This window comes from Dryobates pubescens, chromosome 2 (assembly GCF_014839835.1).
Source record: "Dryobates pubescens isolate bDryPub1 chromosome 2, bDryPub1.pri, whole genome shotgun sequence".
Classification (NCBI taxonomy): Eukaryota; Metazoa; Chordata; class Aves; order Piciformes; family Picidae; genus Dryobates; species Dryobates pubescens.
Window position 1 is genome coordinate 10,916,642 of NC_071613.1, and position 24,895 is coordinate 10,941,536.

Below are 24,895 nucleotides of genomic sequence, written 5' to 3' on the forward strand. Positions count from 1 at the left end.
TGCAGCTAAATTTCATGCAAATCTTAAGAGAAGTAGCCAGACTGTTGGGATTTCAAGATGCTTGCCCCTTTCTTCTGCAGATCTAAAACCAGGCAAAACAATGATGCAACCCCTCCCCCCCCACCGCCACGATTTCAAGGATTCCTCTTTAGATGGCCCAGGTTCTATTCTTTGGCCCAGGAAATTTTGACATTTAAAATCTGAAAGCAAGAAGGAGCTGACACCAGGAAACACACCAAAATAAGAAGCAAATACATTTTTTATTTTATTTAAAGACAGCACTGGACTAATGTTTTACTCATTTATAAAAAGATCTGACATGACACCATTATTATTATTAAAATCTTTAGAATAGGATGTTGCATATTAATTTCCCATGCTCAAATCAAGCACTAACAATTTTTACCTTTTCTAAAAATACTTCCATTTTAGCAACAGATAATCCACTACAGTCTAAACCTTCTAGTGGTCATTTTGAAATACAAGCAAGCAACTTTGAAAATAAGCCTAATTGGTTGTTTTACGGCCTCTGTAACAATACAGAATTCTGTTTGCTCACCCCCTATTAAAAAACTCTGGAAAGATTTAAGTGTTCTATGTGTGCTTATGTAGGCAGAAAAGCACATATATATATGTATTTGTGTAACAATATATACATTGACAGCTGGAAAATTATTTGTTTGATGACTGGATTTAATCTTCACCTGATAAACATGAGAGGAAAAGCGAAAGCATTTGTCAGCTGATTTTCCTCTTAAAATAAAGTACAGATGACTACAAATGTAACTAACTATAACCAAATCAAAACCACAGAGTGTGTATAAGGCACCGACTATGCAAAGTAGTTATAAATTCTTGGTTAACAAAGGGCACAGAAAGCCCTTAAAGGAAATATTTTATTTCTGCTAAATGAATACCTAAAAGCATTACATTTCATCAGTTTCACTTAGGTTTAAAGTCCCCAAAGATTCCCCTCCTGAAACTGGCTATATTTTATGTGCAAACCAGGCTGAGAGCTATCTAAATCTAGATAAAACTCATTGGCTTGTAATCTTCACAATGATCTATACATCTAAATCTATATGCAAATCAAATGCTCTCATGCATTAACACATTCCAAAGCATCTAGGAGTAAGAGAGTGCTTTCTCCCTCTCACAACCCCCCTCCTTTGCTCCTCTCCCCCTCTCTTTATTTACACTAGCTACCTAAATAATTCACACTGCCTTCTTTTCAGCCTGAATGTTCTTCTGTTGAAGCCTGCAATGAGCTATTGCAGTAACCAGATGGACACATGAATGCAGCAGGTGGGACAGATGGCAGACCGCCCTGTCTGACGCTGGCTGCCTCAGCTTGGACTGCCTTTTCCTTCCAGGTACATTATCATCAGTGTAGCAGAAAGGAGTACACAGAGGGGAAAAACCTCTTTACATACAATATTATATGAATTGGTTAAATAAATGACCAGATGCTTATTTGCTTTTTAAACCAAAATGCAATTTACTTAAGAGTGCATAAAAAGCATTTCCCCTCTTCCCTTAGAGGAGAAAGGTCCCATCTTTATGCTTCAGCAAGACCCCTCTGTGGTGCACATAAAACAAAATATGCCTGAAATCTTATAAAGATCTTAAGTCATGACTTCACAAATTTTTTTTCAATCAGCTACAGTTTCCAAATACCTCTACCCTTTCACAGGTAACTGTTTCATTTTTTTTAATATAAACCTATATACCTTCTGGTACATAGTCACAGTTTTTAGATGAAGTCTTAACAGGTACCATACGTCTGTTTCCATGTGTGTGACTGAATTTCTACTGCCTTCCATTTCAGGAGGTATATAAACCTTTTAATTTATTACAAAATATTTGCTACTTCTAGGGGAAATGCAGACAAAAGCTAAGGCAATGTGTTTTTCTTTAACTGCAAAAATTAACATTTTAACGTGTTGGTTTCCTCTTTGGAACACTGGGCAAACACAGTGAAGATGACAGTATTAAAAAAACACGAAAACACAGACCAACCTGTAATATGCATTTTGAGCAAGAATACACAAAACTTAGGAAAAAAAGTCTGGTGCCACATCTGGCAGAGTTTGACTGGCATCAGTATCATTGTACCATACAAGCCACTCTTTTTATACAGAAGGCATTCCTGTCCAAATGAGCAAAAGTGATTAACTTCATACTCTTCAGCAGGCAACTGATACAGTGTATTAACTGAAATCACTGTTTCAGAGGCAATTTTTTAAAATCTCTTGAAAGAATGTATTAAATCTAAGTAGTCAGTTAGATCCTCTATGCAATCGTATACTATCCAGATTTGTCTCTCCAACTTTTTCTCCCATGCCCTATGCTATGTCAGTGACAGCAGCCTGTGCTGCAACCTGGTCTGTTTTCCCTCACGGTGCTCTTCTACCTCTTTTCACCACATTCACCTTCTAGGAACCGACATATAGGAAACCACCCACCTCCCCTTCAAATGCCAGGTAGATTTGCACTGATCTACAGCAAAACAATCCACACTTCCTCATTACCCTGAAGTTAGTATTTAGGGTTTTTTTAATTAAAGTTTCAAATTTTACACAACTATATGTGCACAGAGCATGGCTGTACTTGCCATATTAAAAAGCATGTTGCTCCCTCTTCTGCGGCTTTCATGACTTGCTTGGATTTTTACATATCAAAGCTCTTGAATAGGAACTATCTATATATTTTGCATACTATGTACCATCATTTCATGAGAGAAGCCTCTATATACTACCACAGAAGCACAAATCATATGGAATTTATTTGCAATTACACTCAAGCACTGAGTCAAATCTCCTTTCTTTTTTCCCCCTTTTTTTTTTTTCTTTTAATCCAAATAAGCAATTACACAATGTTGCAGGAGAAAGAAAAAGTGTAAGTCAAGACATGACCTGTATTAGATTCTGTTCCCTCTGAGCATACTGGACTAACTGGAAAAAGAAATAGACTGTAAATACACCTGTATGGGTAAACAAGAACTGGTCCAAGCTGGCAACTAAAGCCTGAAACAAACAGGAACTTATCTCTTGGACATTTAAACACACTCAGTAGGGACACTAATAATAATAAACATCATAATATCACATCTAGTTTCATCTGGCCAAGGGAGAAGACATAGCACTAGTATTTAAAAGTTTATTCTTGTTTATTTCTGACCTGGCAGAAGCCAGAAATTACAGAAAACCTCAACAGGCAGACTGCTTTCAAGGGATGCCCAACTGATTTTGAGGCCAAGGAGGTTAAGCACTTCAGATAAACTCTGGATAAGAAGGACAACTTCTGTATGCTCCTGTGTCCTAACTGAAAACCTCAACTTTAAGATTTTATATTACTACCTTTTAAGAAAGAAAGAAAGAAAGAAGAAAGAAAGAAAAAAAAAACAGAGACCATACATGCAAACTGACAAAATTATGCAACAGATTTTGTTATCAGCAACTTCTAGAAATGGTGAACTACCAGTTTCAGAAAAGCATTTCAAGTTATAGTAACAAGTTTACAACATTACACAAAGACAGTGAAAGCAGTGCACTTTGCAATCAGTTTACAAATGCTATCATACAAGTCATGATTTAACTATGATGATATAAGCTGTTTTAACAACAATATATGAACAGAACTCTGAACATGCAGGAACACCCTCTTTAAAAATAAACCTCTGAGCTGCTGCCAGGTTGTCACAACAGGAACACACACACACTATTGGAGCAGCAGTTACAAAATAAAATGAGGACTCAAAAAAGTGTATTATATAAGCTTGGGAGCTTGCTTCGCTACTGGTAAGAAGTTACTACAGTGATTAAAAAAAAAAGATTTATCAAGCCTTTTGCTCTCATCAGTAAAACTCATGCTTGAAAGTGGTCATGTCATGTACATTAGTGCTGAAACTGTGTATTTAAGGGGGGGGAAATTAGGGGAGGAAAGAAATAACTCATATTTGTGAGGGCACAGAACTGATATCAACTTCTTTCTGGTTTAGGTATTATTTTTTAATAATTCCTTTTAATGGATTCATTAAATCCACTAATTAAAAGTTGGTGTGACTATTCAAGTTATTTCAGAGAATTTATTGATTTTTTTTTTCCTATTTTTCACTCTCAGATCATTTATATTTAACTTCAAATTTAAACTTTTGACTGTAATCTCGGTTGTGGAATACTTGCCATTGCTTTGGGGACCCAATGCATAAGCAAAGCCCTCATCACCTGAAGGTAACCCTGCAAAATCAGACCTATAGCTCTAATGACATGTAAAAGGACATCTACACAAGACAGAGAAGCTGAGTTCCACAGGTGTCTGTGAAGACAGAATAACTGCTTTTCTAGGGTCCAAATCCTAAAGGCATTTCAGTGTAAAGAAATTGCATGGCTAAATACATATCTATCATCTGATCATTTGCAAAGAGTTACTGTTAATGACAGAATAGTGAATGATCAAAAACAACATCATTCTCTTCTATGAGGAAAGTAATTGCCAATCTCAAACCCATGGGAGCATCATAGGAAAGACAACTAGGCTTGATAAAAATACCATAAAGTTGATTTTTAAAATTATCAAATACTCATCAGAGCTCTGCAAACAGAAGATCTGATGTGCTCTCCCACAGCTGAGGTTGTAGGATTTCTGAAAATTCTACTCACTTTGGGAAGAGTGAGTTCTGGTGGTATCGTTTTACTGTTTTGCATTTGTTTGGTTTTGCTTTTCTGGGTTTTGGGTTGGGTTTTTGGTTTTGTTTTGTTGTTTTTGTGGTGTGGGGTTTTTTTTGGGGGGGGGGGGTTGAGTTAGAGTTGGCTGTTTGGAGGGACTTTTTGGTTGTTTGGTTTTTTTGGGGGGGGTAGTTTTGTGACATTTTTTTCTGATTTGAACTACATATATTGTGTGTAAATGCAGCCTTATCTTAAATTCTTCTCAAAGCCTGGTCCAGGAATAATAGATAAAGAAAAATTAAAACAAAACAAACCCTTCTGTTAGTAAAATTATACACTACCTTTATGAAAAATTATGTCACCTTAAATACATCTTTACCTAAAACATGTACATTTTTTTGGTCAGGTAATATACTGATAGAAGCAGGGAAATGGGAAATAGCCTACAAAAATCCTAATATATAACAAAAGTAAACTCTGCTTCCATGACAAATATATCTGTCAATACAGAGCACGAGGGCAGATGTTTATGCTGAAAGTAACATGTACAATACATGCACATCTTTAAAAGCTCCCAGATATGCAAATGTAAAGGAAGGGAAAAGATGCCTTTTTAAATGGAATGTGTAATTTCAAAAAGACAATGCAATATACCAGCTCCCCTATGTCAACTATCAAAAAACAACCAACCCTGAATGCTGGGTTTTCATCCTCCTTTACCTCTGCTGCAAAAACTGAAGCATGCACTTTGAACACCCTAACATTTGCCTCTGTGCCTCTTGTTTAACTCTTCAAGGAGGAAAATGTGACTTTAAAAATCTCAAATACATAATAATTCTTGCACTTGCTTCTCTGCAGCTGAGCAGAGCCATTTACATAGTCCACTGAACACTGTTTAGTAAACAAGAGTGCTTCTATCTTACTGCCCTTGTAAAAACCAAGGCAGGGGTTCTGTTTTTAGTGCACACTCTGGTTCAGCGTTAATCCTGTTTTATGTTGTTCACACCTGCTGCTGACTAGCAACCTGCTGATGGGTTGTGGTTTGTGCTGCTCCAAGACAATCCTCACCAACTTCAACAGAAAAACTAATCACTAAGTGGAAACAAAACCACAACTGCTACACACAGAACAAAAATGCAAAGGGGAAGAACTGCTGTGCTTGCCTAATTTTCTTTACTTTGCTACTCTCAACTTTTCAAATTTTAAAATTGGGGTTTAAAGGTACATGCTTGAATTTAGTCCTCATGCCTAGCTTTTCTAGCAGGTCCTTCTCCAGACAGCAGATCTTAAGAGACGAATGTCACTGACACAACCTTTACAGATACACACTGCTTAACTCACCTTTTCCTTTGTGGCTAAGAAAGTAATAGGCTTTGCTCTAACAGAAGTAATGACTGTTGATAAAGCATCCTTTTGTGAAGCTTTACAGAAACAGGCATTTGCAGATTTTCCAAGAAACTTCCTTCAACAAATTTTCATGTGAAATTTCAGTGTTGCTGTTCATCTTTTTTTTTTTTTTAATCACAATGCTCATCTAGACATTGAAGCATTAAAAAACAGGCCATAAAGTCAGATCTTCTACCTATTGATGCCAGCAGTAAAACACACCTATGGCTTCATTTGTACAGAAGACTGAATTCTTCACCATGGACAAAAGGTGATAGGTGATTAAAGGAATAGGTATGGAATTATGTAGTGTTCACATCCAGAGATGATTAAAAAATCATGAAAAGGAAACCCAATTACAATGGAAACCCTTTGTTTGGTGAATGGGGATAGAAATCACATGCCACTTCACTGACCTGGATGTATGCACTGTTATTGCCAATGACGTTTTGCACTAGGAAAGACTAAAATGGAGGGCAGAACATGCTACTTTCACACCTACTTTAAGGTACTCTCTCTATGGCTAAAATAACATTAAGAAGCAGTAGAGTATTTGGAGAGTGAACTCTTGTCTCCTTTATCCTGCTAGGCCACCTTGGTCTATTTCTTTCTATAAAAGAGAACATCGAAAAATGTTTTCTGTCCAAGAGCCAGGTCGCTCTACCTCTTAAATGCCATATGAACTTTTTCATAAATAAAATGTTGGTTGGAAGCCAGTGAAGGCAACTCTCCATCTATTAAAATTTATTTTTCATCCCATGGGGAAAGACACACCGAATGACCATGACCATCCTTTGTGACTTTTTAATTCTGCATAAGAAACACCATAGCATTTCTGCCTATATAGCCATTATGCATTAAGCCAAAATACTTACTCCATTTTAGAGCTGTTCACCCAAAATTCACCAGCAGAAACAAATCAAGATCAATCCATCTTTATTGAAATGTAGCATTTTAACCCATTGCAATTCAGCTGTAAAACCAAGCAAAATAAGGGGTCAATCTCACTTTGTCTTACCATCTTTAGTCAAAACGAGACGGAGGATACTGGCACGATGCCAACACTGCTTTTAAGCTCACACAGAAAATATTATGGGGTAATCTTAGTACTTCCTGGTCACACTCCCTTAGGCAACTCTCTGCTGGTGCAAATGTCATGTGCTGGCAGTGAATCCTTAGACACAAGCTCAATTTCTTCATTGATTTCTTTTAAAAAGAAAAAATACTAAATCATTCGTTTTTAAAATCAGTTACAGAGTGCTCCAAAAATCTACTGATATGAATGTCATTCTTTTCATTTAGTTTTGAATCATGGCACCAGGTAAAAGAGCTTGGCAGCTTGCTATCCTTCATACCTTGAAAAAATCTCTGCTGTCTTATCTGACAATGGTACAGAATCCCCAAAGTAATTTTCTCAAACAGCTGTATCTGCATTATTTCTCTTACAGCATTACCTAATGAGCAAGTATGAAACATCTTTAAAAAATTAGAAGAAAAAAACAACAACCAAAGAGTGTCGGGAGAGAGGGGAGGGAAAGGACACACCCTAGTCATCCATCAAGTGTATGTTCAGGCCACTGCTCCAAAGAAATCAAGTATATACTAAAAAGATACAAAAAGACATAAAAGGCTCCCAGAAGTGCTTCAGAAGCTGATTTTAATATTACCAGGTGTTTTGTGGGGTGGGTTTTGCCACATTATAAAGTTGACTTAAATGCCAGCCTACCACATTTCAGGAGCGGCACACTGCCTCAGATACTGTATCGTATTAGTCGCTGAAATGTATTGCGGATTCCAAAGCTAGCCTATCATCATCTCATGGAGGATAATAAATAAATAAAGATTGGCATTCCCTACTAACCTCACTACCTGCTGCCTTCAAGCACTCTTTTCAAGTATGGCCTGCACAGGGGGGAAAAAAAGAGGGAGGGTGTGGGGTGTGTGTAAGTGAGGACTATTTTGATTATAGTGCTTTCCCCAGGCAGGAATTTTTATTTCCATTTGAATCTATAAACCATTACATTTTCAGTGATGCATTTTTATATTTACAGTTGACATCTTCATAGAAGAATGAAACCTTTGAGCAACAGCTCTAAAGCATGAAGGTTGCCTGCAGTAAATGCTTAAATTGTTTTACACCCAAATGGACTCAGTTGTTTTTAGCTAAAATTTAATAAACCTTAAACCAATGACCTTTCTTTTACTGAAAGTCTGCGCTTGGGAAAACTAACTTTCCCAAGCAATATATTTTAGTGAGTAAATGCCAAACAAAGGGCTTTTCAAATCAGAATATTTTCTAAATGTATAGCTTGTGAACATTCAGTTCCTAAATTCCCAACTGCTTCCTAATGTATAGAACATTGGTGCCTTGGTTTAATCACATATCATTGATTTCACAGTGTTACAGTGATCTCATTGACAGTAATCAATAATAATCCAAAATCAATCTGATCTGCACTTGCACTATCATTCATCAAATTTGAATATCCCGAAATTAATTGAGGAAAGAAAGAAAAGAAAAAACCGTACAAAACCAAGAATCAGTAAACTTTGAGAAGATAATAGTGCATCCGAGCACGCTTCATGCCTGCTGGGCTAAGTTAATGATGAATCATACCTCGCCTTCTGAGCAAAGATTCTCAGATATATTCATTTTCAAACGTGAAAATACACAGCAACTGAAGAGAGAAGACATACTAGAAAATGATCAAGCATTACTTTATGAACAGCCGTGGTACGTGATGAATTTCGAAGTATGTTGCCAGCATATTACAAAATGCACAAGTATGTTACACTGGGAAGAATTACATATTGTAAGTTAGCCACTGCACTTCATAGAGCAGAAGAGGATAAAATTACTGAATTTCAGTACCAAAAGCATGAATAGATGTAGCCACTTATCAAAAGAGCTGTTATTGTTGCCAAGGACTCTTCTCTCAACATATTCACCTGTAATTTTGTCAAGGTAATAAATCCTTCCATTCATTACAGCACACTCAAAAGCACCCTGCTATTTAATTTCAATGGAAAAAAAGGCCCAAAGTGTCTAAAACATTTACTTTTGCTAATGTAAAAGTGCTGGCATTTTACTTCATTCCTGATAAGCCAGTGCCAATGGATGTGATTATTCTTTTCTTATTCAAAGCGTATCAGTAGTTCGAAAGCACTCTCAATCTTATCAGGTGTATGAACAGCATAGTTACTGAAAACAGTTTGTACTGCTCCTTTCTCTTTCTGCCAGGCTATCAGATAAACCCAACTAACTAACTGTAAACACACAATCAAACATAAGCTCTGTCTTCAGTGTATTGTAGCCTGTTTCTGGCATGCTACAGGTTTTCTGCTTGACATTAGTTGTAACAGAACCGGCAGCAGTGAATCAAGCTTACAACAAAAATACAGCTACTCTACAGCACGTAACACAAAAGGGATGTGGGGAGAAAGAAAAAGAAAGGGGAGGGGGAAAAGGAAAGAAAAATTTTGTGAGGTAAGAATGATCACTTCAATTTCAATATTTCACAGGTTACTTGGAAACGAGCACGGATTCAAATGTATTCAAAACTTACCTGGCATAGAACTCAAAGGCAGAGAAATAATTTTTATTTATTTTTTTTTAATTTTATTTTATTTCTCCTGTCCTTCATGACTTGTCTGTGATTGGCAAAGGGCAAGAAAAAGACAGACAGAAAGGAAAGCGATTACACTGTCTGAAGGCATTTAAATGCCTTTACTGTTTCTATCTGGAACAAGACCGTGATCTCTCATGATCCAACCTTCACCTGACATTAAGATTAAAAGACCCACGACAAAACCAAAAAGCAGCAAGTAAGCCTATCAGCAACTGTCTTGCCAGCTCAGATACTGAATTTTCAGTGCTAACTACTGAGGAATAATAGTTTAAAAAAAAAAAAAAAAATTAAATCTACCCCTTCAGAAGGGCCACAGCTTTGAATATTTTGCTTACTGTACAGCCATAGGAAATAAGGCGCAGAATCTCCCTTCATTCTTCTCCGAGTGGCAGCTACAGCGTAGAACTTGAAGAGTTAAATGTTAACCTGGCTGTGTGCTGGCCACTTTCGGCTAGCTAAAATGAAAAGTTCTGGAAGGCTGGGAGAAACCCCGAGTTTCATCTCTTGATTAATTACAGCCTTCCTTAGAGGCTGAGGCTTCAGTCCTGGTGTGGAGCACTCCTTCCTACCACCCCCACCCACTGACAGCCTCTTGCTTGAATACCTCTGATGGAGCAGCAAAGGGCAGGCACGTGCCACCACCTGAGCCCATCTTGTGCTTCCGTCGGGACTCCCAGCGCAGAACGAGCCATCCTCTAGATTTGTAGGAGAACAATGAGCTGAATTAAGCCAAGTGTGCAGTGCTGGGTAATTCAGCCGATTGTTGTTTCTCCATCTGTGACACCATGGCCTGGTGATTGATGGGACAGGTGTCATTCATACTAATGTCAGCCACCAACAGTAGCTGCTCGGCTCTTTAAATATCACCCGGCACCAACTGGGACCAAGCAGCTCCTGTGAGAAGAACGATGGGGTGCCCATGAGCTTTACTCAATTATTGGCAACCCGATTCTCAGCCCTTTAACACTCACAGGAACAGTTGGTTAAAGACATGGCATTTCATGCCACTTCAAAACATCTAATCTGTCCCACTATGTTAACGGCTGCTATGAGAACATTGCCAAGGAATTCTTTCACTGCTGGGAAAGTGAATATAATTTACTAGAGGAAAGCTTGCATTCATGGAACATTAAACTACCATGGTAAAAAAGAAAAAAAAAATAGTAATTTTAAATTGACCTTTTGCTGTAAGAATTTTACCATTCTCTGAAGATAATTCTGCTAGCAATCCATGTGCATCTGCTTTCAGAATCAGTAAAAAACAAATAAATCTGGTTTTAAGATGGCACATGAGTTTTAGTTCTTATTTTAGTAGGGTTTCTTTTTCTTAAAAAAAAAAAAAAAAAGGTAAAAGAATTGTGCTAAAGAAAACCTCCCACAGTTCCTGAAATTAATTCCTCTGAATATTATTTTCACATTAATACTTGTCAACTGAGCATATCATAGTCCATCTCAGAAAAAAACAAAACAAAACCACATCAACTTAAACGTAAAAGGACAACGGTAATTCATCCTCTGAAAATAGAGGAACCAAATCCTGCAGCCAATTTGAAGACAGAAAAATTTTACAAGAAAATAAAGAACACACAGAAAACTGCTGGATCTATTCTCGCTGTTGTATTTTTAATATATGGAGAATTACACAAACTGTCAGTAACTGCCTACACTAGGAGCGCATAAAGGAGTCTGGTTTCACCATTTTGTTAACTATTGTTTTTTATTAGATTTTTCCCACGTTGTATTTCCTTGAAAGTATTCATGTGTGAGATTATACAGGTGTTTCTTCCAAAACCAGCTCTAGAAATAAATGCTGAATTTGGCACGGGAGGGGAAAACAAGAGTAACACCATGGATAAGGATGGACTGAATAAAACAAGAGACCTCCTCCCCTCCCCACCCATCCTGGCACCTTTATATGGGAAGGAATTTCAGAAATGCTCAGGAACAAGATAGCACTACATTTTAGATGGACTTTTTCATTACACTTGTCAGTATCTTTACATCTGCAGCACTTTGCATTGTTTAATGGCGTGGTTGCTTCAGGGAGGGAGGCTGGCTTATAATTTTGTAATTGTATTTTTACTTTTTTTTTTCTTTTGTTTGCTATTTTTTTTCTGAGGCCATTCAAAACAAGCAACAGCAACTCCACATCATCTTCTCATTTTAACTTGCCAAAGCCATCAATCTCTGATCACACCTATTAGAATCTCACCGTAGCCAACAGTACATTTTGCGACAGCTTGACCAGTTGTTTAAGGCAAGAGTGTGTGATGGAGCAAAGCTAAATCGACACATCTGTGATACTTCTGACACCCCTCAGCATGGCTAATATTAATTTGTTTTCTTTGGCTAGGTAAGTGCTGCCAAAACACATTACATATGGTATGTCGTTCCAATCAAAATGATGAAATGGAGATGTGCAGGGTTGGGGTTTTTTCATTTATAACAACATGAAAAAATACAAAGGATTAAGAGACTATACTAACCTACAGAGTAATATCCTAAGAAAGCTCAAATCACTTCAACTTAAACTTTGATTTCAGAACACAACTCTTTAAGATAATCTACCCTCCCACACAAAGGCTGCAGCTCAAATGTGCAAAGAGGTTTTTATTCAGGGAAAGGGAATATAATTTTTAATATAAGATAAAAGGATATATCTAGACTATTTTCACATGCACAGAGGTAACATCATATTTCAGTAGGTTTATCCATGTAAATAGATGTGCACAATTCTGTACATAAATGGCTTCATTAGACCAAGGACCAGGAACTTCTATTTCATACACCTCAATATACTAACTTTTGGCAGTATATGGAGACCCTTGTCCACTTTCATGCTTCATGTTCTGTGTTAGTGTCATGAAAAATGTGAATTTATATTTCTAATAGTATTTTTGGTTTGCCCCATTAACTGTTTTTCTCTGAAACAGAAAACTTCATCTAGATTTCATACAAATTCAGAATGGTGACTCACAGTAAGAATTAGACATTTGGTACCGTAAAAAAATAGCATATGCCTGCCTTACACTCTGTAAAAGCACCTATATGCCTCTAACTTTCATTAGGATGTTAATAAGGATTTTTGCCTAGCAAGCCTAGGAGATCTTGAAGGAAAAAAAAATTATTTTTAAAAGAACTGGGAAATGATGCTCTGATTAAAAAGCTGTGCTCCTTAGAGGAAAATAATCAGAAATTATTTGAAGATTCTCTTTAATGTAAACCTGCTATATCAAGGAACAGCAAAGAGAAAAGCCCTTCTTTGTTTGCAGGAAATACAAATTAATTGAAAAACATTACAAGCATTATGTAAACAAATCCAAGAGATTTAAACCTTCTCTAACATAGCAAATACATAAATGGTATGTACAAGACATGTCAAAGGCAATGTTCTACTGTATCGAAGTTACTCTCCAAAGTGCTGCTGAAGAGGCAAAAATAAAAAAGCCTTTAAAAATAATTAAGTAATACTACCTGAAACAGCATTACATAATTGTTTAATAATTTTGTTTTCAAGCAAACTGTAATTAAAACAAAAAAAAAATTAAGATTTTTGGTGAGGTCTAAGGGCCATTGCAGTGGTATGTGTGTTTTATATTTTTGTTTGAGGACATCATGATTTATATTAACAACCATATGTAGGAGGTTTCCTCCTCTGAAAGTAATTATATTCTTTAGGTGTAAACGTAACTGTGTGTTCAAGGACACATGTAGCTAGAAAAACAAAACAAACCCCACAGTTTTCTGATTGACACCCAAAACTTACAGGAATATGAATTACTGTAAGTCATGTAAATTACTTAGCAGAGGCAAATTTGTTAAAAAACACCAACCAAACCAGTATTGTTTAAAAGCAAAACTGTGGGTACAAATAGAGACAATGCCAGATTACATGGAAAATCTGATATAAAATCAGGTGCAAATACTTTAACTACATTGCTGGCCAGCTCCCTTCTCATGGGTAAGAAAAAAAATACACACATAAAAGCAGCAGGTTTTTCACAAGCAAGTACATAGAGCAAAGTTACATAACTCTGCATACGCTTCCTGTATACATACATGCCTGTGTATGTACACACAGTAACAGATGTACATGGCACAAACTGCATAAGGAATGCACTAGTTGTGCAACACGCACATATACACAGAAATACATGCATCTGAACTCAAAACTTGCTGTGTATACACAGAGGATTTCTACATAAAATCTAAATTTATTGAACAAAACCATGCATACATGTTTCTACACAGATGACTGTAGGCACATATGACTACCTAACACAAGTTCAAAAGTAAAAGAGGAAAGACAAAATGCAGAAGAACATGTAATAAGTGGAATGTCAAGCTGCAGCGACTGTTGGTGTCATCCCTGCACTATCAAATACACATAGGAGTATGATTGGAGACAGAGAGGCTAAATATTTCACTGTCAGAGCATGTTGAGAAATGCAATTCATTTCTCTCTCATGTGCTTTAGGACAATGACAATTTAATACAAGGCCAGTGGATGTAAAAGAGATAAAAACTGAACAAACTGGCCTGGCATAATCACAGATTTCCTCTAGAGAGCTTACTAGCATGAGGCTCATATGTACTTGTAATGGATCAACATTTTATTGTTTCTTCCCTCCATGAATTTGCTATGAAGAAGAATAGCAAAGCTTGTATTACAGACAGGGACTACTTTAAGCTTTAATAGGAGCAAGAGCATTTCACGCATACTCAGTAAAAAGAGTAATTATGTGAGATACTTCACTGAAAGGTTCAAATACGCAGGTTTTTTTCATTCCTACTTACACTTCCACTGGGGTGCAAGCAACCTCCCTGTAGGTCAAGGGTGAATCCTTTAAAAACATTTTGTAAAATGAATAATCATGTCACCGATCCACAACACTTTTATACCATAATGCTTCTATCATAATTTTGCTCTGTAACATACAGAACAGCAGCATAGCATATGGGCTGACATATTTGTTAGAACACATATCATACTTTTTAGCTATACTAAGCAAAGTGGGCTTCAAGTATTGTTAAATATTATCATAGACAAGTTACCTTCCGTATTTGATGAATAGCACCATGTATTTGAAATTAATTGCAAAAGTAAGGTTGGCTAATGAGGCGGCCCTTATCTTTTCTCAGCAGTGCAAGCGTAAGTATTTTTCTGCTGGCTCAATATTTTTAAAATGCCCAAAGTGCTATTAACTAAGTTGAAATCTGATTAAAATATGAACACTAAAATAGTCACAACAGCTAATATAGCCATACACACACACCCCCACCCCCCAAAACAAAAGGAAGGGGGAAAAAAAAAAAAAAAAGAAAGAAGAAAAGACTAAGGAAATTCTTATCTCTTATCATTAAGCATGTGTTTTGAAAAATAATAATTAAATAAATTGTTCCCTACAGATTCTCCCAGTTGTTTCACTTCCCATTAGCATCTTTGAAAACAGTTCGTTAAGACAATAGTTATTCTTTATTATGGAACTATGGGGATGGTGCCCTTCTACCTGCCTCAGTTTGAAAAGGAATTTGCAGCTAATCTTAAAGCCTAAGGACAGTTAGAGAAAGGACAGCATGCCTTAGGAAAAAAAGTGGGGAAAAGAAGTAAAGGGAAAAAAAAAGATCAGTCATTCAAGAGAATTAATGGATATCCACAAGGGCTTTGCTAATAACATGGGTTAATTACTGCTGCAACGCACCAGGCTCAGTAAATAAAAGAGCACAACCATAAACACATTAAAATGAGCAACCATCACTAAAAGAGGGGCAAGCCCCAGTAAATGAGAGGCTGTCAGATGGGCATTTCAGTGCAAACCCTTCATACTTTCTGTAGGATTTTAAAACTTGACAGCAGTCTACCAAAGCCAAAAAAGAAAAGACCTACAACCGGAAACAGAGAAGGAAGAAGGGACCAAGGCCTGCCTGCTGCCCAAGAGGAGAAAAGACAGACAAGCACCTCTTGCTTACCCACGCTTGGGGGCTGCCTTCACAACACAGAGCTGCGGATACACACTGGGCACAAGGACAGAAGCCTGGAGGCTTTGACTTTAATATTAAACGTTGGACTTTATTTCTTAATAAGATCTGTAAATAGCTACCTAGTAGGACAAATGCAAGAGGTTAAAGATCCCCACAGCCTGGAGAAACAGTGGAGTGGAATCAAGTGCTGCTTCCCACTTCACAAAGAAGTGTTCTTCAGCCTGCCCCTTTCCTACCTTTATAAATGAAAAGCCTTTCAAAAAAACAATTAAAAAATAAAAAATTTCAGGAGCTAGAAGGTATGCCAAAATATTTTAAAGAAAAGTAAACCTGACAAACTCTTTTTCTCTTTCTGTGTTTAGCATATAACCACTACAAGCAGGAGCACATAAATATACACATATATATATTTACTCGCTGGTGCATGTGAGTATACACACACAAACTCCTATTCACCCGTACACAAACATAACCCAGAGAGACTTGCAGAGAACCTACACACACCATTTCCACACTGAAACATGAGAATGGTTAGAAAAATACAAAATACATTTATGGCCATCATTGCACTGAAGTATTCACATGATGTGAGTGATGACTACGACCACTTTTTAAATGTTATAGCTATTCTAAACAACCTTTATTTTTTTATCATTTGTGTATTTTACTGGTTGCACTGCAAGATAAAAATCTATACAGGCTGTAACAGCTGAAATTGTTTCATGTTTAAATGCTGTTGCACATTTTTAAATGGAGAAAGTAGGGAAACTGCTGAGGGTTCAAATTAATGAAATACAGTTAGCCACAAAGGGCAAACGTACATAGTGCACAGAAGCTTTCTGGGGTTACAAATCTCCTCAGTTTTCCATGTTTGGCAATCAGATACCACATTTAAATTTACTAAACTATTCCCATTCTACCACCACCACCGTTTTTTGAGTGTTTCAATTGCCTTTCCTTCTTCCAACAGCTGTGACAACTGTTAAAACAGTCAGTAAAATTAAGTCCACTCTATAATCCTTTAGTCAACGTTACATTTTAATCAGAGATTTCACGTTATGAACATACTGATTCATTTAGAATTATTAAACTGACACATATGTCAAAATGAGCAGATATATTTATTGCTTCTGTTAGCTTGTTATTACTAATTATTAGTGGGTTTTTTTGGCTGAAAAAGCAAAAAGAGAAGGTTGCAGTTGGCTTGAAGTTATTGCATTCTTTAACATGCTCTGCCTTAAAAATCAAAGCATACCTAGTGACGATCAGACAGATGTCTATGTACTCCCAAAATGTTCAATTTTTAGCTTGAATCCTCTCTGTCTTCATCCATAAGAACTGCAGAAACTAGTAATTTAATGTGTCTTTATGCTGCTATATGCATACACATCACAATATATAGTCAAAACACAATTACTATGAACATCAGTAAAACTCTGGGGTTTATTGAGACAGGAAAGTAGACGCTTCTGAACGCTATTTATTTCTCTGTTTCCTCTCAACCACACCTGACTCAAACCCTACACTTGGACCATACTGGGCGTGTTTTAGGATGACTTTTAATTGAGCCAAAGTGGAAGAAAAAAAATTTAGTTTGAATCTTGCACATGTGCCCCGATTTCATTTAAATGCATCTACTCTAAGAAGCTTATCTAAACTAATCATTCAAATTAGCTGTAAGAAGGTAAATTCAAGAAAGCTCCTTTTGGGGGGGCTGGAGGGGGAGCATCCACCAAAAAAGACCCAAACCCCACTTACTATATTTTTAAATATTCTAAATAAAATACATTGCATAGCAAAAGCTGTGGAAACTACATTCCTACGTTTACAAAGCTTTCTTACAGTACACAGCAGCTCACAGTGCACTGACCTATAAACCGTATCTGAGAGGGCATCCAATCTCTGTTTATTTTCCTTTATTTGTCCTGGAAGATTACAGTGGGTTTCCTTGTTTCCCCTTCCCAAACTGTCTTCCTACGAGCCAGGCTATTTGGTTACTTCCCGTATTATTTCACCCATATGAAATCACTGCAATTAACTTTTCATCCCTGGCTTAATTACAAATAGCAATGCAATATGCAGACAGTAAGGACAGCTAGTGGGCATCCACCTATAATACACTGTCACCTTTCAATACAGCCTTTCCACAGACTGCGTCTAGCTGGCTATCAGCCTGGGTTTTTCCTTCAGTGTTACTGTCACTCTCAGCGTAATGCGAAGGAACAGTACGTAAGTGGCTCGACATAAAGAAAAATGAATCGCTGACAGCTCCCGTGATATACTAATATTTAATCCCGGCTGTGGGTTGAAACCAAGTTCGGGAGCCACTCGTCAGCCCTAGACCGCCTAGTTTTGTTTGGGCTCCACGCTTTTTGCCAGAGATACTCCGCCAGGTAGCTAATAAGTGCCAGTCAAAGAGCTGCGGCTCGTTCAAAAGTCTTTTGCCATCTTTTGTGAGCAAAAGCAAGAGCAGAGGCCACGCCGTGCGGCACGGACCCCTACAAAAGTACAAAACACGCCCCGCGGCGGATCACGCTGCCCGTCCGGTCCGGCGTCCCCGTTCCCTCCGGGCAGCGCGGCGGTCGGCCGCTCCCAACCGCCGCCCCAGTGGCGAGCGGGCTCCCTCCGGTCCGCCGTTGCCGTCTCACACCGGGCGCTGACGCGGGAGCCGGCGCACCTGTCAGACTGAGAGCGCTAGGGACGCAGAGCGGTCGGGTGTTCGCCCACCGACAGCACCGCTGCCGGTCGCCTCCCGCCCGGCCGCCGGTCCCACTCCCCCGCCCCCGGCGCGCAGCCGCTGCGCAGTGCCCCGGGCCGAGCCGGGGCTCGACGCGCCCGCGACGGCTCACGTCCGCGGCCCCGGCTCAGCGTTACCTGCAGCAGCGTCTAGGCGCCTGTCATGTTTTGGGGCAGGCGGCGACGGTGGTGGTGGTGGTGGGGTGGGGGCGGGGAGCGGTACCTACTCTTCCTCGTAGTGCAGGGAGAGCGGCTCCGGCAGGCAAAGTTCTACCGAATCCATGTGCGCCCGGCGACCATTCTTCGTGCGCCCCCGCGGTAAATCAAAGTTTCCGTGGCCGAGCGCCGCGCACTTGGCAGGAGTGCTCTCCCCGGGCGAGGCGGCGGCGTCAGGCGCGGCCAGTTGGGACCAAAAGCTCGCCCGCGCGCCTAATCAAGGACTTAAAGCCCCGCTCGGCGCTCATGAATATGAAGCAGGGGTTTACATATGCAGTCCCCCCGGCCCGGGGGGACGGCCGATTGGTGGGGAAGCGGCCAATCAGGCGCCAGGGGCGCCGGGGCGACCGGGCGCGAGGCCCGCGCGGCAGGTAGAGGGGTGGGGACGGGGACGGGGGAGCGGCCTGAGGCGGCGGCGACGGCGGCGACAGGGACAGAGCCTGCGGACATGTGCGCGCTGCCGGCGGCCGGCCCGCGGGGGCTCCACTCCTTTCCCTCCCCTGCTTTCCCTCCAGGGAAGCCAGTTCCAACTTCGGCAGGTACCTTGGCAGGCTCCCGGTTAAGGTCGCGAAGGATTGCGCGTAAAGATAGAAGACGAAGTTTGCGCTGCCGTTGCTGGTTGTGGCGTTTCGCCGTGGCGGCCGGGGCTGGGGCCGGGGCCAGGGCCCGAGCCGGCTCGGCTCGGCTTTCGCCGCGCTCTCCCGACCACTGCTTCTCTAACCTTTGGAACTGCTCGGCATCGGGGGGAAAATAAATAATAATAACACCAAGTGCAGCCTGCCGAAGCTTCTGGGTAACTCAACTTTTCATTGTCATCCAAGTTGCTGGGAGGGAGTGAGGGGGGCTGGGATTTTAGTATGTATTATATATATATATATATATACTGTAAATATATACTTATCTATTTAAAAATTAAAACCCTAATTTTGCACTTACTGAAAAAGAACATAGCTAACAAAACAAGCACTCAAAATCCATTCCTTAACAGCATGGGTGCAGCTGGGAGCGTATATAGGTACTACGTGTTTATATGCCGGTTACCTACATATTAACATGGGTATATTTAAGGTGTATGCCCCTGAGCGAATATTTAGATGTTTAGATGTATATATTAAGATAAAGAGAAATCGAAGCTCCAGAACTGATCAATTTCTTCTGTAGGGATTATAATGGACCAACTTAACTTGCCTCATTTTAACGAGATAAGGGCTGCTCTGTAGTGGGTCTGCATTAGTAAAGCTGTAAGTGTGCACAGCCTTCCCTCCCCAGGGCCTGTTTTTTGTAAAGTACTTTTTACCCAACTAAAAGGGAAATAGACACACAGCCCTGCGTGCATGCCTGCATAAACACCACTAAGCCCAGTTCCAGCAAGTCACTGCTAAGAGTCAGCTCAGACTTCCTGCTCTGTCATATGAATGGTCCGTGATTAAACTTGTTCCAAGAAAATGACCATACTCAAATTTGGAGACACCGTTTGCACTGAAACACAAACACACACACCCTTTTGAAAGAATCAGTAATGAATTGGGGGTGCGTTGTTTTCTCTCAAACGCTACTGTTTGTACGTAATATTGCAACTAAGAGACCACACTTACATTCAAGTTGAAAGTGTTTCATTCCCTGCTAATGAAAACAGATGCAGGCTTTTCTGCCAAGAAAGAAAAATAATACACAAAACAGCCCTGGAAAGAACATAATTTTTTATAATTCAGCTCAACTCTTACAAAATCTTTTGTGACTGGAGCCCTAACATGAGGCAAATGGCAATCTTTTAGATCAAAGCAAATAAGTGCACACCCTCAGAATAAATTAATACCATTCACAAATGCCCTCACCAAATTTGTTTCACAGCATTTTAATAAATAAATACAGAACAAAACCCAATTCCCCAAAACATAAGTTCAATAGACATGTCTCTATATGTTTACAACAGAGAGATTCCAGTGTTCTGTATCTAACCTTATGTGAAGACTGGGCCTGCTTCCTATAAACTGGTATAAATGCATGCAAATTTAGGAATCAAAACTCAACACAGCAAAACTCAGACTACTGTATAAAAGAATGTAGTAAAAGCTTAATTACCAGTAGCTTTATGCTGTCTATATTGTTACATGTGAACTCTGTAATTAAGATGTAAATTTGCTTGTGAGCAGCGAATTTAAAAGCTCGGAAATGTAGAGTAAAATCCAAGTACTCTGTAGAAACATCAGAGACACACACAAAAAAATCAGGATTTATCAGATTTTGTAATGAGTGGCATTTAATCATGTTACTATATTAGAATGTCCTCTTTAAGTGACACTTTTATGAATGTGGATTTTGGAATCAAATCAGTACTTGGATATTAATGTTTTTATGTATAGATATCTGTATCACTATATAAACCCAAAATACAGTTCCTACAAACTGATACACATGTGCATGTTGGCAAAACATGAAAATGCATTGTTTGTACTGAATGTCTTTTATAGATTTTTATCCAAAATTGATATTTTTCAATATTTTTATGCTAAAATACTTAGAAATCTTTTCGTGTGTATGTGTTTTCATATTTAAAAATCACCCAGAATGAGTCCCTATATGTGAGTAATTTGATAAGGTTACCTTTCAGTATCAAGTTCCCTGGAATACACCCTCCCTGAAATAGGACAGCTAAAACATTTTGAAACTTACCAAAGCACAGGTTAGCTTGGTTTCTATTTCCATTCATTATCTCCTGAGATTATATATTCAAATTTAGGTGATGAAACATGATGGTGTCTTTCATTTTGTTACAGTCTGTCTTCCTGTAAGCCCTCCTTTTCATGTTCTATAGTTTGTGCTACTTTGTTGGCTTGTAGCCCCCACCCCCTTCTAGACCCCTCAGTAATACAGTTTTCCTCTCCCCCTGTGAACCATCACTGCTTTTCTATCAACCATCTTTCATACAAGCAAGCAGCTCTCTTCCCTGCCAGTGCTGCTTCTTGGAGAACCGTACTTTGCATGTTGATAAACAAAGCAGTTGGCTTCTTCCCCCAGGGACTGAAAGTGTCACCTACACCAGAATGGGACCTGGCATTCCAGCTCCATTCTTGAACTTGGGTTTCACAGTTCCCGATCAGTTTGGGGTAGGGGTGGAAAAAAAGAGATTACAGTAGCAAATAAATTGAAGCTACTAAGCTCAGCTTCATTTTCTCAAGCTTTTCTGTATAAATAAAAAATTAAAAATAATAGTAGGGGAAAGAAAAAAAGGAAAACAGGTATCAGTTCACTGAATTTTATCAGGGGCTATAGAGTAAGGACATGCATGCAAACATAGATCTGCACTAACTTGCCAAAATGTACAGTGCAAGATCTTACCACAAGGAGTCTATATAAAACAGTGGTAATGGAATCAGAGAGGGGAAAGAAAATATGTCATGGGTGCCTGTACCAGTCAAGGGACATTACTGAGCAGCACTTACATTTCCACGCCTCTCTGTGCACAGAATTTTTCCTGTCTGCCAAACACTACACATCTTTAAGCATCTTCACATTTAAATACTATAGACATTTCAAGGCATCCAAACAGCCAGAATCTTAAAACACAACTAACTACCTCAAGGCAGCTGAAGAAGTACGATTCTGTGGCACTTCACAGAAGCTGCATAGTGCATTGTGTCAAATGTGTATTTACCCAAAGGAGCAACAACCTCAAGCCACCTGGGAAGGAGCAAGAATATGAAAGAGTCTATTAGCTGCTAAGAATTTATTTGAAAACAAGTATACTGTGAGTTTAGATAGAAATTTGGCATACACCGTGGTACCTTATTCAAAGCCTATCTGGAAAACAGGAGTTTGAAGTAAATATTAAAGTATCATCAGAAATATGTGATTCTATTCACAGTCACTAATGAAAGAAACACAGCTCAGATGCGCTATGCAACAGTGAGATCAGCATTAGTACAATATTGTCACTACTGGTCTTTTATCTTTTGTCTTTCTCACTGGAAGGCCTGGGGGGCATCCCTGTATATACCACTAATGAGTTAAAAAATCCCAAACACTACAAAAGTTCCAAATTCTGCTCACCTGTTTATACATAGTTTGACAAACTGTAGCAGGTTATTACTTTAAAGCCATCTTCTACTTCAATCTGTATTTAGCATTAATTAATCCTTGTTTTGATCTTAGGGGAGAAAAAGCTCACATAACAATCTCTGAATACTCCTCAGAACTTTTCCACAGCCTGTTCACAAATACACAGAGCAAGGCTTTTAGCTTTTGCTGCTACACTCAGTTCCAGCATGTAAAAAATGTCTCTGTGAAATAACAGCAATTGCCTTACCATGTTACTGAACTACATTCAATTCATCTGGTCTCAAATAAATGCTCCATATTTTCTCCTCGTTTTATTTTCAAGGGCATGGGCATGGGTATTTAAATGACTGCCTTCACTGATACAGAATAGAAAGGGTTCACATTGCTACAAATGAAAATTATTCTCTTGATGAAACACCTTTTCCAAAGCATCTGACAAAAGGAAAGAGAAAAGGAAGGGGGGGAAAAAAGAAAGGGAGCTGCATGCACATTGCCTGTCACCCACCAAAAAAGGTCTTCTCCCTAAAGATAATTCAGGCACACACGCTTCAATATGGATATCTCACTGTTACCCCAAGCTCTGTTTTTTTTAGTGTAAGTTTCTTCAGAGAAGCTGAAGTGCATTACTGTTTCAGACAGCCAAGGATAAGATGACTGAGGGAATTCAGTTGCTCTGTTTAATTAATACAGGATTATTTCACTTTCATTTTGTGAAGCTAATAATATGACTGGTGGAATGTCAGTAAAAATTAAATCATAAACTAGTGCAGTACCAAAGGGAAAACTTACTTTAGTTATGGAGTATTCCCAGCAGAAATCTTGAAAATCTTATACATATTTACACTGATAAAATACCACATGTACTTCATGGGATACTGCAAGCTTTCTACAATCCTTGTGGCATGTATTTACAGAGCAAGAGTTAACATTTTGAGATTATACATTAATAAATGAGTTGCAGTTATATTGTTTCTTGAATGTTAAGCACCACATACTAAACGCAGGAACATGTTCAAGGTCAATGTCCTATTTTAGACCTTTTCAGCAGCTGTGATATTATGATAATCACACTTAAAATATTCCTATAGAAAGAGTAAATTAGCCCTTTTCACTAGAATGATTATTGTGATAAACAACAAATTCAAAAGAGAAAAACAAAATCATGTTTCTTGTACTGCCCCCCACCCTCACCCCCCCGCCCCCCAGTGAAATAAATTGCTGACCCTTACTGTGATGGCTTTTCTGTCCAGAAATTAAAACAAAATCCACATTATTCTGTGCTCACATTTTGGGGTTTTTAGAGGCCTCACCTATATAGAAATAACTTTCTTAAAAAGCACTTGTGTTTTCTGTTAGAACCAAAACACTCCAGTTGACATCCCATTCTACAACATACACTGCAGTGAAATGTAATATCCCACCAAACCAGAAGGGAAAGAAGAAAACTTAGCATCAGCAGCTATTCCTAAGCAAGATTAGGGGTTTAGCTCCATCTAATTGAGGGATGAGATGTGTCCCTCAGTGGGTCTCTTCCTACTCCCCCACCAGCCCTTCTACCTGACTTCAAGCTCAAAGTGCTAAAAATAGAAAACTAAGAAGGTGAAGCGTAAATATTTCCCCAGTGAGAACACCAATAATCTTTACTGTGAGCTGACATAAATTGCTTGTTACACTGCCCTAGGATATGGTGGCTTGAAGCAAGAGCGTGCATGCATACGCATCGAGCCACCAACCATCCTCAAAGCTTCTGTAACGTGTGTTAGTGCATGTGCATGTCACAGACGCTCCTACGACATCTGACATGAAGCCAGTACACCTGCTGTACCAACGCAGCCTCTCCAGCCTGCCCTTTTTTCCCCATGACTGTCCCAGCTCATCTACCATCACTCTTCTTCCTTCTTCTCCCCCTGCTCCCTCTCCACTCCCTTCACTCTGGCATTTTTATTATTAATGTTATTGCTATTATTACTGTCCAAGCATAAGCTGATCCACAGGGGACCCTGTGTAATTTAACCCCTCAAGCACTAAATTCCTTCACATGTGCCAAAGACACAGGTTTGTTGTTGCCTCCAGCAATATCCCAGGAAGACGAGTGATGGCGATGTCATATCATCACACAGCGACTTAATCTATTGCGACACCCAGGGAACGGGTAACTGAAGAGATTTACAGGACATGCTCTCTGAATACAAAACGTTATTCTCCTTTACCAACAAACTC

At 39.0% G+C, this 24,895-nt stretch overlaps 1 protein-coding gene across 14 annotated transcripts in view; it reads right to left on the bottom strand.

Moving 5' to 3' along the window:
- ESRRG (estrogen related receptor gamma) overlaps positions 1-24,895 on the bottom strand; it is a 412,676-nt gene that overhangs the window by 149,560 nt on the left and 238,221 nt on the right. The window contains exon 1 of one of the 14 annotated variants that reach the window (XM_054170041.1): positions 18,628-18,832. The exons of 12 other annotated variants lie outside the window; for them this stretch is intronic. In XM_054170041.1, the coding sequence (XP_054026016.1) occupies positions 18,628-18,683 (56 nt within the window). In that variant the 5' untranslated portion in view covers positions 18,684-18,832. Of the gene's footprint in view, positions 1-18,538; positions 18,558-18,627; positions 18,833-24,895 lie in introns of those variants that run through there. One more of the 14 variants, XM_054170118.1, reaches the window with a different exon arrangement.